The 14468-nt window shown below is 42.7% G+C and overlaps 1 protein-coding gene across 4 annotated transcripts in view; it reads right to left on the bottom strand.

Annotated features, from left to right (window-relative positions):
* The window catches only part of NUP214 (nucleoporin 214), a 97671-nt gene that overhangs the window by 70911 nt on the left and 12292 nt on the right, over positions 1–14468 (bottom strand). For 3 of the 4 annotated variants that reach the window (XM_046667207.1, XM_046667225.1, XM_046667233.1), the window contains exons 11-16: positions 14055–14216; positions 9255–9729; positions 6386–6561; positions 3727–3824; positions 1020–1106; positions 670–819 (exon numbers count right to left, since the gene is read on the bottom strand). In XM_046667207.1, coding sequence (XP_046523163.1) covers positions 670–819; positions 1020–1106; positions 3727–3824; positions 6386–6561; positions 9255–9729; positions 14055–14216 — 1148 coding nt within the window. The remainder of the gene's footprint in view (positions 1–669; positions 820–1019; positions 1107–3726; positions 3825–6385; positions 6562–9254; positions 9730–14054; positions 14217–14468) is intronic. The other variant, XM_046667216.1, reaches the window with a different exon arrangement.

The raw sequence follows: 14468 nt of genomic DNA, 5'->3' as shown, positions 1-14468 counted from the left end.
TTCACCTCTCTAAGCCTCAGTGTCCTGACTTGCAAAATCGAAGGGAGAACAGTACCCATTATACAGGTACGTTGTGAGGATTCAATGAGATAATACAGGTAAAGTAGTTCACACAGCGCCTGGCACACAGTAAGGAGCAATGATAGTAACACAGTAAATCATACTATTAACAACAAACGTCTGATATTTTTACACTATGTATACTCTTGAGTATTCTGCTTTTTTTTAAACCTCACACCTTATAATCTAACAATTTACTATAAAAGATAGTAAATTTGCTCCTGTAAATGAGCCACAATATCTTCATTAAAATCTGTTTTTATACTAAGGAAAAAAAAAGAGAGTAAATTTTTTAAATATACCTAAATTAACAACTATAATAAACTTTTATGGAGTAGCTTGTATGTGTCAGTGGGGTAGAAACTATTATTATTCCATTTTCAATCTAAGAACCCTAAAACCCAGAGTAGCTAGACTGACTTGACCAAAGGCACACAGTTTCTGGTCAAGTGCTGCAGGCGGGCTCTGCAGTTAGGCATTCCTAAGTGACCCACTCAGCTACACAAAAACAACAGTGGTGGTCCCTGAAGAGAGAAAGCATGGACATCCAGTACTGTGAGAACAAGTTTTTAAATTGCAATCCAATTTAGGAAGAATACAAACACAAACCTCTGTGGTCTCTTTAATCTCTAAGAGAAAGGTGTGTAAGTCATCTGCTTCTGTCCGCAGCATCTTCATCTCCTCGGACGTGCCCACTTGGAAACAGGCTTTGGAAGTTCGGGCTTTCAACTCTTCCAACTCCTTCTGAAAGTGAGCGATCTGCAGAAGCCACAAATGAGCAGACTCCTCAGTCTGAATGGCACGGCAGTAAGGGCACTGCTACTGGGCTCGCGAAAGCATAGACTCTGGGACACACCAAGGTCGCAAGCCAGAGTAAAAGAGTCCCGGAGGAGTCTGCACCCAGAGCCAGCAAGCCTCTCACAGCTACTTCGGGAAACAACGTGCAGGAAGAAGTTTACCTCCTCCCCAATGCCAGCCATCACAGGATCGGACTCTTTCCATTGATGTCCCTGCTTTTCTGTGACAGGAGGCTGAAGTGATTTTGCCTGAAATGGAAGGCAAAAGGTTTAAAAATGCATCTGATACCACCAGTCACGGCTTCATGAAGCAGCTGGGTCAGTTCCTATCACAGAGAGTGGCACACTCTTCACAGTCATTGTTCCATCATTCACTCTTTTGAATCCATATTTACTGGGTATCTGCTTGGTACAAGGCATGTTCTAGACAGTGGAGACAGAGGTGAAGGAGGTAGATGAGGTCCCTCCTCTCGTGTAATTTACCTTCTGTTGGGACAAGATGGATAAGAAGTAAACAAACCAGCTAATTTCAGCTGGTGATAAACAATATGAAAAAGTAAAGAGGAACACGGAGAGAATAAAAGGGGCGCGACTTGAGATGAGACGGCCGGGAAAGCCCTCATCCGGTGCTGCCTCTGAACTGAGACCTGAAGTAAGGGGGAAACTACAGAAAGGGCTGGGGGAAGCACCTTCTGGGCAACAAGAGCCAAGTGCAAGGAATCTGAGGCAGGAAAGACGTTCGCATGTTCTAGGCAAAGAGATAAACTAACGGTTGAAGTCAGGGAGGCCGGCAGGAAGGGAGCTGGAGGCAGGCAGGGGCAAGTCGTGTAAGGCTATACCGAGGAGGGTGGATTTTATTCCAAGTGTGTTGTAAAGCTACCAGTGGAGTTTTAAGAGAGTTTAAACTACTTTTTGACTCACGGTTTTAAAAGATCCCTCTTACTGCTAAATAGAGCCCAGATGACAGTGAGAGGCAGAAGAAACAGTCAGGAGGCTAACAAGGTAAGAGATGATAATGGCCTGAAACAGGACCTTAGCAGGGAAAACAGACATGGATTTATGACATAAACCACATGAGAGGAGAGCTGACAAGACTTTCTGCTAGCACGGACTGGGGGGAGGTTCTGCTAAAGAGAGAAATCCAGGATGACTTCTGGGTTTGAGGCTTGAGCAAACCTTGACCTACTTACTGAGATGGGAACACTGGAAAAGGAACAGGTTCTAGGGGACACAGAAACCAAGAATTCTGCTTTAGAGGTGTTAGAATTTGAGATGGCTTTTAAATTATTTGATATCTACAGCAATTAACATGTAGAAAGTTTTTAGACTGTATAAGCATTCACTAAAACAGCAAACATTTACTTAATAAACGTCATGTGTCATGTATTATGCCAAAAGCTAGACCTGTAGAGTGGGCATTTACTGTGTGCCCCATACGGTGTGTGCTGGGGCCAGGAGGAGGCTTGGCTGGGGGACAGAAGGAAAAGACATGACTCCTGCTCTGAAGGCACTCAAATAATAAGCGGGAAATTGACATAAAATTCTCTTTAAGTTAAACCATAAAAATAAACTGAGATGACAGCCTGTAGATCTAAACATGAAAAGTGAAATAACAAAGCTTTTAGAAACACAATTCATAGTGAGAAAGTATTTACGTTACGTGAGTGCGTGTGCGTGTGTGTATCCAAAAGGAAGTAACGCTTACAAATCAATAAGAAAAAGACAGACAACCCAATAGAAAAAGGGGTAAAAGACTTGAACAGATGCCCCACAAAAGAAGATATTCAAATGGACAATAATCACGAAAAAAAGCTGAATTTTACTGTTCATGAGGGAAATATTAATTAAAACCACAAAATACAACTACAATAAAAAGTGAACAATATCAAGATTGGTGAGCATGTGGAGCAGCGGGGCTCTCACATACTCCTGGCGGAATTTACAAAAGAGGAACACATGCGTATTCCATGACCCAGCAATTCCACTCCTAGGTACATGCCCAACAGATATGCATGCACACGTTCACCCAAAGACATCAACTAGCAAGGTCAGAGCAACACTACTCTCAATAACTTAAATCCGGAAACGACTCAAATGTCCCTCAAGGTGGCAAGAATACTTGTAGTATAGTCACTCAATGAATTCCATACAGCAAAAACGATACGGATAGATCACACAAGCACAATGTTGAGCAAGACAGCCAGATACAAGGAAACATACGATGTGATTCCATTTTATAGGAGGTACAGACAGGCTAAACTAAGCTATGCGGTCAGCAAGCACGACAGTGAGTCCCCTCTGGCAAGGGTAGTGACTAGAGGGGCACACATGAACAGGAATTCTGAGGTCCTGGGAATGTTCTATTTCATGATCTGGGGACTGCTTCTCAAGGTGTATTCAGCCGGTGACAGTTCACCGAGGGGCACATGTATCACACATGTACTTCTTTCCTATGTGTATTGTACGTCAATAAAAACTAAATAAGTAAAATATATTGAGATGTTAAGGAAAAGCAGAGAAAAAGAAGGCAGTGGATAAGATTTCTTGGTTACTTTCGGAATGAGAGAAAAAAATCAGGTGCTACAGTCTTTCCAGATATAAAGAGAATACAACAAACTGAGCAGCATAGCATGGATAAGCTCAGGAACCAGCGGAGAAAACAACTCTAAGACTCTAGGGTGGAGACAAATGGCTTTTATGAGCACACATTACAAATATTCAAAGCTCATACTTTGGTATTTCCTATCACATGGTCCTAAATACTATTTCGAAGGTGTGAATTCTAAAACACGAAAACCCATTTTACACACATGTACGTTTGGGGAAGTAAATTAACACACACAGCACTGGAAGTGGAGTTTAAACATACCTGAGGAGAGCCCGACTTGGCCACTGGGGGGGTTATCCTAGGCGATTTCTGCACCGTTGAGGGCACTGGACTTGGACTGCCCTGAGCAGATCGCCCTGCTGGAACAAGGAGTCAGTTAAAACAGACAGTATTTATTCCCATTATTTCTTCCATCATAAACGTCCTTTCCTCAAATCTAAAAAAACATGTTTCTCACTGTCCCTGGCCCCCCTTTTAGGATCTTTGTTAGCAAAAGTGATGTCCACAGTTGTGTTAGCCTCTGTTCCAAGATAACTAAAAAACATACATTACATTTTCAGATGCGAAACTCTTTTATAAAGCAGGCAAAAGCGCAGTGTCTCTGCTAACAGCTATGTGTTTCTGTGTGCAGGCCCAGGACACTGGCCATTTGGCCCATCCTTACTCCTCACAGAGGCTCCTAAGGCATCTCTGGGAACTGGGGACAAAGTTTAAAACCACCGGACAAGAATGATAATCCCCAGAACCTTGTAAGAACTCACAGGGTCTTCAGGACCCTTCTAAAAGCCTCTAAGACAAGTTTTGCCCTGTTATGCATTAAAATCACCTAGGAAGCTTTTAAAAAACAAATACACAGGGCCGGCCCCGTGGCCGAGTGGTTAAGTTTGTGCGCTCTGCTTCAGCAGCCCAGGGTTTTGCTGGTTTGGATCCTGGGTGCAGACATGGCACCGCTCATCAGGCCATATTGAGGCGGCGTTCCACATGGCACAACCAGAAGCACTCACGATTAGAATCTACAACCATGTACCAGGGGAGCGTGGGGGTGTTGTGGGGAGAAGAAGAAGGAGGGGAAAAAAAAAGATTGGCAACAAATGTTAGCACAGGTGCCAATCTTAAAAAAAAATACCACCAAAAACTCCCACTCAACCCTCATCTCCAGAGAGCTCATTAAACTCTTAGGGAGGTGACGCCCCAATGAGTCTAGTGTGCAACTAGGATTGCAATCCAATAATCAGGACCCACCAAACTTGAAGAATTAAGTAACGGTAATGGGCGGTAGGGAGAGTTGAGTGGTGAGCAGTGGAAAGGGAGAAAGTATATGCGCACTATGGTTCAAGTTTTCTCTCCCAAACTGTAAACAGATGTGAAAAGACTAAGGCAAGGCTTCTTAATTCTTTGGGTCATGGACAAATCCCTTTCAGAATCTGATGAAAAGACCTGGAATGAAGTGACTCTGGTAACTCCACACGGCAATGCTTTCTCCTGAGCAATAGGTAAGAGCTCAATGCTTGTTCAATATTCACCAAGATAAAATGACTCCTGACATTCAAACACCAAAGGGCTACCCAAATGCGTCTCGCTAGGCATTATCGCCAGCATTCATGAAAATAACCAAGTTAAAAACTGAGACAGGGGCCGGCCCGGTGGCGCAGCGGTTAAGTGTGCATGTTCCGCTTTGGCAGCCTGGGGTTCGCCAGTTTGGATCCCAGGTGTGGACATGGCAAGCCATGCTGTGGGAGGCGTCCCACATATAAAGTAGAGGAAGATGGGCATAGATGTTAGCTCAGGGCCAGTCTTCCTCAGCGAAAAGAGGAGGATTGGCAGTAGTTAGCTCAGGGCTAATCTTCCTCAAAAAAATAAAACAAAAACAAAAAACTGAGATGGATGTGGCAAACACCACCCTAACACACGAGCAAATTAACATCACTCACGTCAGGACAAAATGAGATCACGGATGTGATACACGCCACCTACGTGTGTCACTGCCCAAAACGTTCACAATCAAATCCAAAGCGAGGCACACTCCACAAAACTACTGGCCTGACCTCTTCACAAATGTCACCGTTGGGAAAAACAAAAAAGGAGAAGATCTGTTTGAGACTGAGACCAATGAGACAAAATTGGAATATAATGTGCAGTCCTTGAGTGGAGGGGGAAAAAACCATAAAGAACATTATTGGGACAACCATGGAAATGTGAATATGGGCTATCGACTACTGTTAAATTTCCCAAATGTGATAATACGTCGTGTGCCCTTGTTTTTAGGAGATACACACTGAAGAATTTAGAGGTGAACTGCTTCACATCTGCAATTAACTCTCAAATGTTTTAGGAAAAAAATTGCAGAAAAAAAGAAAGAGATGAAGTAAATGGTGCAAAATGTTAGCAAATGTCGCCATCTCGGTGAAGAGCACAGCATTCATTACTGCAAGTTTGAATGGAAAATACAAGATAAACTAGATACAGTTGCTCATTTAATTCAACTTGGCTATAATAATGATTTCCATATATGATCTTCATTTAACAAGCTTGATTACAGTAGTTCTGAACGTGAAAATCCAGCCAGTCCCCAGCAGCAGTCAGCAGAGCAGCCTCTGCAGGCCCGCTCTCTCCTATGCTGCTTGAACAATCGTTCTATCACTGCCCTTCACGCAGGGCAGGCTCCACAGGAAGATACTTCCTTGGAATCATCAAGTACTCTCAGCTGCGTGAGAAACGTCAGAGAGACAAGTGTGGCAGCACTGAGGTCATTCTGAACGCTCCGAACTCAGAGTATGAAAATCACAGCACATTAGTGTGAGATACAGAAAGCAAGAAAAAACAATCTAGTCCAGCTATGTGAGCTGGGATTCTCAACAATTGAAAATGTTCATCTGAGGATTCAAGACTGAGCTCTGAAGGTGTTTGCTTAAAGTCATACCTGCTGCTGAGGGAGAGACTGACGACTTTGACGACATGGAAGTGGACGATGCTGAGGGAGGTGCAGGGTGGCCAGGAGGTCCAGAAGGAGCCGGCTTGGAGGCAGAGGAGAAGGGCACCATGGATGGTGTGCTCTGCGAGCTATTAACGGGAGCGGAGGTGGCCACAGCAGTAAACCTGAAAACAGCGGCCCGAAGGGGACAGAGGAGCCCGTGAGAGTTGCTCACACTGGTCAGGAGCCATGGCATCAAACGACAACTTGCTATCCATGCTTTTCGGCCTTTGTGAAACATAAACATTTAGCCATTTCTTATAAAAGGTGTAAGGAAACATTTATCTTACCGTCTGCTTATTTAGCAACGAGTTATTCAACAAAAATTATAAATAAGTACTTAATATGAAGATAAACTAAGTTTACCATGATATGAAATGCTTATTTCCTATTCTATCAAGCTAAGTAGGAAAAAAGAGGGTGGGACTCAATTATGCTTAGGAGCGTTTAGGACCCTCTTTTCACCAAGAAAATTGCTGAGAATTCATTTTCGGGTGACCACCTCCTCTAAGGGTGAGAAAGGAAAAGGAAAGCAGGTCACCATCTTGGGGATGCTTACAGCCTAGTGGGAATGAAAGGTAAGTTTCACCTAATAAGCAAAAAGTCTGTACACAATCTAGAAATCCAGCATTAGACAGCTGGTCAAATAAATTACAGTGCAGCCACAAAATGGAATACCAGGCAACTGTTAGAATCAAGTGACTGTGTGACAATTTAATATTAAGTGACAACGGCAGTGGCGGAGCAACAATCAGCACACCTCCACAGCAAGAAGAGACAGTAGAGATGAATCAGGGGGAAAGCTGGTAGTGTTTACACTCAATGGTTACCTTGGGAAGGCTTACAAGATACAAGGGATTACGTCCCTCAAGAAACTACATTCGACGGGGCCTGCCTGGTGGTGCAGCGGTTAAGTACACGTTCCACTTCAGCGGCCCGGGGTTCGCCAGTTTGGATCCCAGGTGTGGACACGGCACCACCTGGCAAGCCATGCTGTGGCAGGCGTCCCACATATAAAGTAGAGGAAGATGGGCATGGATGTTAGCTCAGGGCCAGTCTTGCTCAGCAAAAAAAAAAAAAAGAGGATTGGCAGCAGATGTTAGCTCAGGGCTAATTTTCCTCAAAAAAAAAAGAAAGAAAGAAAGAAAAAAACTACATTCTAGGGCCAGCCCCATGGCTGAGTGGTTAAGTTCGCACGCTCTGCTTTGGTGGCCCAGGGTTTCGCAGGTTCAGATCCTGGGCACAGACCTAGCACTGCTCACCAAGCCATGCTGAGGTGGTGTCCCACATGCCACAACTAGAAGGACCCACAACAACAATAAAATATACAATAAAAATATATACAACTGTGTACCAGGGGGCTTTGGGGAGAAGAAGGAAAAATAAAATCTTTAAAAAAAAACAAAGAAACTATATTCTAGTGGGAGAACATGACAAGCAGATAAAGAAGTAAAAAATAAAATCTGAGCTGGCAGGATCCAGATCTAGAGGAAACCGGAAGACTGCTGAAGAGTTTGGACTGTACTCAAAGAGCAATGAGAAGCTGGGGACTGTCAAGCAAGACAGTCACCTGATGTACCTCCAATTTCACGAGACCATTTTGGTGGCTGAGTAGAAATGGTTCAGAGAAGAGTCAAGGGTGGACACCAAAGGAAAAAGGACTACAGGAGATTCATTTCCCTTACGGGACGCATACTCGGTATTGTTTCATTTTTAAAAATAAAGAATATATCCTACATTTGAAATCTGAAAAAAATAAAACAAGCACTTGAATATAAACTTCTAGGGAGGAGGACAGAAGGGGAAATAGGGCACACGTACGGTCACGAATGGTAATTAGTCTTGGGGTGGTGAACACGATGTCTACAGAGAAAATATGATGATGCACACTTGAAATTTACATAATGTTATAAACCAACGTTACTTCAATAAAAAAGCAAAACAAATAATAATAATAATTACATATCTATGTTTCTTCAATAACTGTACAAATGTACCATAGTGATGTAAGATGTTAGGGGAAATTAAGTGTGAGTGGGAACTCTCTGTAATATCTTCCCAGTTTTTCTGCAAATCTAAAACCATTCTAAAAGATAATGTCTATGTTTTAAAAGGCAAAAAAATAAAGAGGGCCGGCCCAGTGGTGTAGTGGTCAAGTTTGTGTGCTCTGCTTCAGCAGCCCAGGGCTCACAGGTTCGGATCCCAGGGGCAAACCTAGCAACGCTCATCAAGCCATGCTGTGGTGGCATCCCATGTAAAGTAGAGGAAGACTGGCACAGATGTTAGCTCAGGGCCAATCTTCTTGACCAAATAAATAAACAAAAAGAACAAATAAACTTTTTTTTTTTTAACGATTGGCACCTGAGCCAACAACTGTTACCAATCTTTTTTTTTTTTTTTTGCTTTTTCTCCCCAAATTCCCCCAGTACACAGTTGTATATTTTAGTTGTGGGTCCTTCTAGTTGTGGCATGTGGGATGCCACCTCACGGTGGCCTGACGAGTGGTGCCATGTCCATGTCCGGGATCCGAACCAGCAAAACCCTGGGCAGCCGAAGCAGAGCATGTAAACTTAACCACTCGGCCACGGGGCCAGTCCCTAAACTTCTAATAGTGAAAAAAAAAAATTCTAAGAGACTCTTGTGGACTCTGTCCACTGAAGAAAGGCAAACCTTTTACATTGTTTGAATTTTTGCCATTTACAAATATTACTAAGAATAAAAGAGAAAATCTATTAACTCCCCTCACAGTGACTCCTTCCAGTGAAACACGTGCTCTCTACCCACCCTGCAGAAGCAGCAAACATTATGTGTCACTTACTTTTCGCTAAGGTTGACCTTGACTGTAGAGGGCGGTGGTGGGAAGGAGGGCTTCGTGCCTATGTTTGGAGCTGACACATTTGGCAGTGGCGTGCTTTCCAGGGTAGGCTTAAAACTCGATGATCCAAAGGAGAGTGACGCAGCTGATGATGCCAAGGGAGAGGCTGCAGGGGTCAGGGCTAGGGAGGCTTGAGAAGGAGGAGCAAAAGAGAAGATGGATGCACCAGAGCCCAGGGCTGCTTTGGAATTGTCAGAGCCACTGGAATATGGAGGGGGCTCCCCAGTGACGGAGCCAGATGATTTCAAGGACGAAGAACCAAAGGAGAACACGGCAGGGGCTCCAACAGCAGAAGGCAAAGAGAAGGTGGAGGTGGGAGCAGCCAGCGATGAAGGTGCGACAGAGACAGGAGCTGCAGCTGCTGAAGCATCGAGCTTCTGCGGGGCCTGAGAGGAGGTTGGGGTAGAAGGAGTACTTCCTGCAATGGAAAAAATGGAGAAAAAGGAAGAGAGAAGTTAGCATTGTAACAGCGGCGATCCATGTAACAGAAAGCAAATGGAAAAGGGTTTGTGGTAGAATGACGTCAGAAATAATGGTCCTTACTGACAGACAATAATATACAAATGAAGTTTCACAAGATTGTAACCTATCATTGACTCAATAAAAAATTAAAAAAAAAAAAAAGATGGGGGCTGGCCCCGTGGCCGAGTGGTTGGGTTCGCGCGCTCCACTGCAGGCGGCCCAGCGTTTCGTTGGTTCGAGTCCTGGGCGTGGACATGACACTGCTCATCGAGCCACGCTGGGGCAGCGTCCCACATGCCACGGCTGGAAGGACCCACAGCGAGGAATAGGCAACTATGTACTGGGGGGGTTTTGGGGAGAAAAAGGAAAAAATAATAAAAAATCTTAAAAAAAAAAAAAAAAAGATGATCGGCAAAAAAAAAAAAGAAATAATGGTCCTTAGTTCAAGAAAAAAAAAAATAAAAGCAGAGTTGACATTGGACTTGGGATATAAGATGTATGAAACTTTGAAGGAAAAAGGCAATGGAGAAAAACATTACACAGAACTTCATGGACACCCAGTGGAGTAATACAGAAAAAATACACTTCTCAATGTTACAGTGAAAAATAAGTCATTCTGCAACATTTCAGTAACAATCAGGGAAGAATTTTAATTCTGACCTCCACCTCCTAAGAGTCACTAAAAGCAATTCCAGATGAATTAAAGATATACACATAAACAAAAGCACAGATATACACACACCTCAAAACAAAGGTGGCAAAAAGTGAGGTCAGTCTCTGAGAGTCAAACAACTTGATAAACTCAGAAGTGAACAAAAGAAAAAGATTAAGATGTGACTGTGTGCAAAAACTGTTACATAACTAAAAGGTAAATGAAATTTTAAAAATCTGCAGCAGGCAGCCGGCCCCGTGGCCAAGTGGTTAAGTTCGAGTGCTCGGCTTCAAATCCTGGGCGCAGACGTGGTACCACTCATCAAGCCATGCTGAGGTGGCGTCCCACATGCCACAACTAGAAGGACCCACAACTAAAAAATACACAACTATGTACCAGGGAGCTTTGGGGAGAAAAGGGAAAAAAAATAAAGAAAAATAAAAATCTCGAGAAAATAATAAGTAATATTTTATTTTTTTAAAAAGCTCACACAAATTAAGATTAAAAAATTTCAAGGGGCTGGTCCAGTGGTGCAGTGGTTAAGTTCGCACACTCCGCTTCAGTGGCCCAGGCTTTGCTGGCTCAGATCCTGGGTGCAGACCCACACACTGCTTATCAAGCCATGCTATGGCAGGCATCCCACATAGAAAGTAGAGGAAGATGGGCATGGATGTTAGCTCAGGGCCAATCTTTCTCAGCAAACAAAAAGGAGAATTGGTGGTGGATGTTAGTTAGCTCAGGGCTAATCTTCATAAAGAAAAAAAATTAATAAAAACAAACAAAAATTACAAGACTTTAATGGACATAAACTGGGAACCTAATTCACAAAAAGAAAACTGATTCAATCTCTCTACTGAAAGAAATGTAAATTTAAATGAGGCACAGTTTTTACTGTCCTCTAAAATATCAAAATTTAAATATGTATAATCCCCTATGTTTGAAAGGATAAAATGAACCTGAAATAGTTTTTTTGATGAGGAAGACTGGCCCTGAGCTAAAATCCATTGCCAATCCTCCCCTTTTTGCTTGAGAAAAACTGTTAGTGAGCTAACATCTGTGCCAATCTTCCTCTATTTTGTATGTGGGATGCTGCCACAGCATGGCTTGATGAATGGCATGCAGGTCCGTGCCCGGGATCCAAACCTGCAAACCCCAGGCCACAGAAGTGGAGCACATGGACTTGACCACTACACCACTGGGCCAGCCCCAGAACCTGAAACTTTTTATCACTAGTAGGTACCTAATTTAGCACAGTCTTTCAGAAAATATTTTAGCATTATGTCTCAAAGATCATAAAAAATGGACCCAGTAATCCCAATTCTAAGAATAAAGCCTATGAAAATAACCTAAAAAATGAAAAAGAGATTTAATACAACCCAAATGGTAAAAAAAATATTCAATGGAGTATTAAGCAGTCACTCTTTTAAACGAATCATGCAGATTATGCAAGAACCTGGAAAACGCTTATAATTTAAATTAAAACTTGCATACCAATTATGTATACAATATGATTACAAGTATGAAGAAAGCTGTTTAGGAAAAAAAACACTGGCAGAGAATACCCCAAAAGGCAGGTTTAAAATTTTTTCTATTGTCTAAATACTCTATAAAGTAAAAATGACAATTCTCTAAATTAAATAACCAACTAAATATATAAGAAAGCAGTATTTTTATCAATACATTAATGGGTTTTGTTTCTTCCAAATTGTCTGAGATGACAGTTTATCTTCACTATGTCTAAAGCAATGAAATACTTAGGATACAAGTATGAAAATACCACCTTCTGAAAAGAAAGACCCAAGTAAATTGTTGCTTCTATGGAAGTATAATAATGCAAGCAAATCTATTCTGTTAATATTTCTTTCATAGAATATGGAACCACGAACAGCTAACTTCTGTAAAGACACAAAGATGCACACGTTAATCACTTTCACGCACATTTAGCAGACCAAGAGGAAAACTACACGCCAGCGCTGAAAGAAACCAGAGGCATTTTCCGCTGAAAACAGAACTAATTAAAAAGCCATGGTGCTATTTCTGATCTTTCAACCCAGCACCCTTAGAGCTGTAGGGTGGAAATGGGCAGAACAATTAATGTCTTCTGAACCCACGACCCAGGCTTTAGCTAGAGCTAGGAACTGGTGGAACACTTTCTCCCCCACTCAGTGGCTTTCTTCCACTCATCTCAACATGGCCGTTACCTCCGGACCAAGAGTGAGGGAAGAGGGGGCTTCTCCAGGAAAAGCAAACAGTAACACTGGCCTCTGTGCTCGGGGGTTTAACGAGCTGGTAGCAAAGTCTCTCACATGAACTGCGCTCTAAAACGAACATCACTCCACAGCCTCCTGACTTCACTGTTTGTTACCGACAGACCAGGCAACTGGATGTAGGTAGTTCATGGTACTCAGGACCATATAAGGAGAAAAAAAACACCATTCAAAGAGGACACACCCTGTAGATAATGAGATATCCCAACACAACAACAGTGCCACAGTCTATGCAAGGCACCTGATCTATTACTTGGGGTCACACTGCCAGCTGGCAGGGGCCCAAGTATCCAAGTGGCTCTATTTATGATATGATACGCAGAGTGACAATTCACTCTGCATCAAGAAGCAGCGGGAAAAGATACCCTAAGTAGTGTCAACCTTATCCAACTCAACTGGTCAACATATTTTTCCTTAGATATGGAATTGGTTACACTGTGACCTTTTTTAGCCATTTCAGAAGAAGAAAATCTTACTAGTTTTATCCCAACAGAATTCAAAAAGAGACATATTAGTGAAATTCCAAAATATGAAACAATGCCCTTTTAAAAAGTTTTATATTTTGTTCTCACAAGTGACACACTGTCACTGTGAAAATTTTGAAACTACAAATTGGCATGTATACGTGTGCGTTTATGAGTATGAAGAACATGTACCAAAATGTTGACTGGCCATTGCTTGATGACTGATGGGCTCTTACATGATTTTGTTCTTGTGTTTTCTAATTTTCCTCCAACAAACATATATTACTTAAGTAATATTTTCAAAGAGGGGGTAAAAAACCTAAAGAAAATTAAATACAGATAAACAAAAAGAAAATCCCCACGTCCCCACCACCCAGCAATAACCACTATTTATATTATAATATTCATCTTCCAAGTATTTTTTCTATATATATTTTTTTCTCATAAAAAAGGAATCACACAGTATACAGTGCTTTTTCATGATATATCATACTCTTTCCTTGTCAATAAACATAACATTTTTAAGAATTACATGGCATTTCACTATATGAATCTACAATCATTTATTTAATCCCTCATGATTAAACACGTCTCTATGTCTTTAGGATTCAGACCATACAATATAAGGTCTTCTAATAGGACACTGTTGATAAATTACCTGATGGGAGCCATCTGGCTGAGCCGTCTTTCTCTCTCAAGTAAAGGTCGGAGAAGAACGTGCGGGGGTGAAGGAAGGCCAGCGTGCGTATGTGCGCTCGAGGACAAGATTAGCCCTGCCTCATGAAGAGACTGGCCAGATACGGATGACCACGTGTCCTTACACAGTTCTCATCCTTGGGGAGACCCCTGAACAAGCCCCTGGTATTCCCTCTCTGCCAAAGCGAGAACAGGCACGTACCTGATGACTTGGGTTGTCGCTCTCCTTCCAAGGACAGCCGCTCTGGTGTCTTCATGAGGGACCTAACCCCAGGATTTTGATTGATCATATAAAATGGACAAAGCACACCATCTGTTGAAAGCAACATAAGAACTGGAGCAGGAGGAAGAGTCTTCTCATCATCTGTTAAAAAAGAAAAAGTGACAAAAGAGCCAAGTCAACTGAAGGGCCTGGGCCCAGAAGGGAAAGACTGCCCCGAGCGGGAAGGGGCGTACTGGACTCACTCCAGTGGAAGTGACGCCAGTGTGCTCTGATTCAGATCTCAACAGCCCTCCGGGAAATGGCTCTTTAAACGGAGCTCCGGCCATTATCAGCTGGCCGCCACCCTGCGAGTGCTGCATGGAAGCTCCAGCAGTCCTGCACGGCTTGACTCTC

This window comes from Equus quagga, chromosome 1 (genome assembly GCF_021613505.1).
Source record: "Equus quagga isolate Etosha38 chromosome 1, UCLA_HA_Equagga_1.0, whole genome shotgun sequence".
NCBI lineage: Eukaryota > Metazoa > Chordata > Mammalia > Perissodactyla > Equidae > Equus > Equus quagga.
This window is presented reverse-complemented; position numbering and strand designations above follow the sequence as displayed.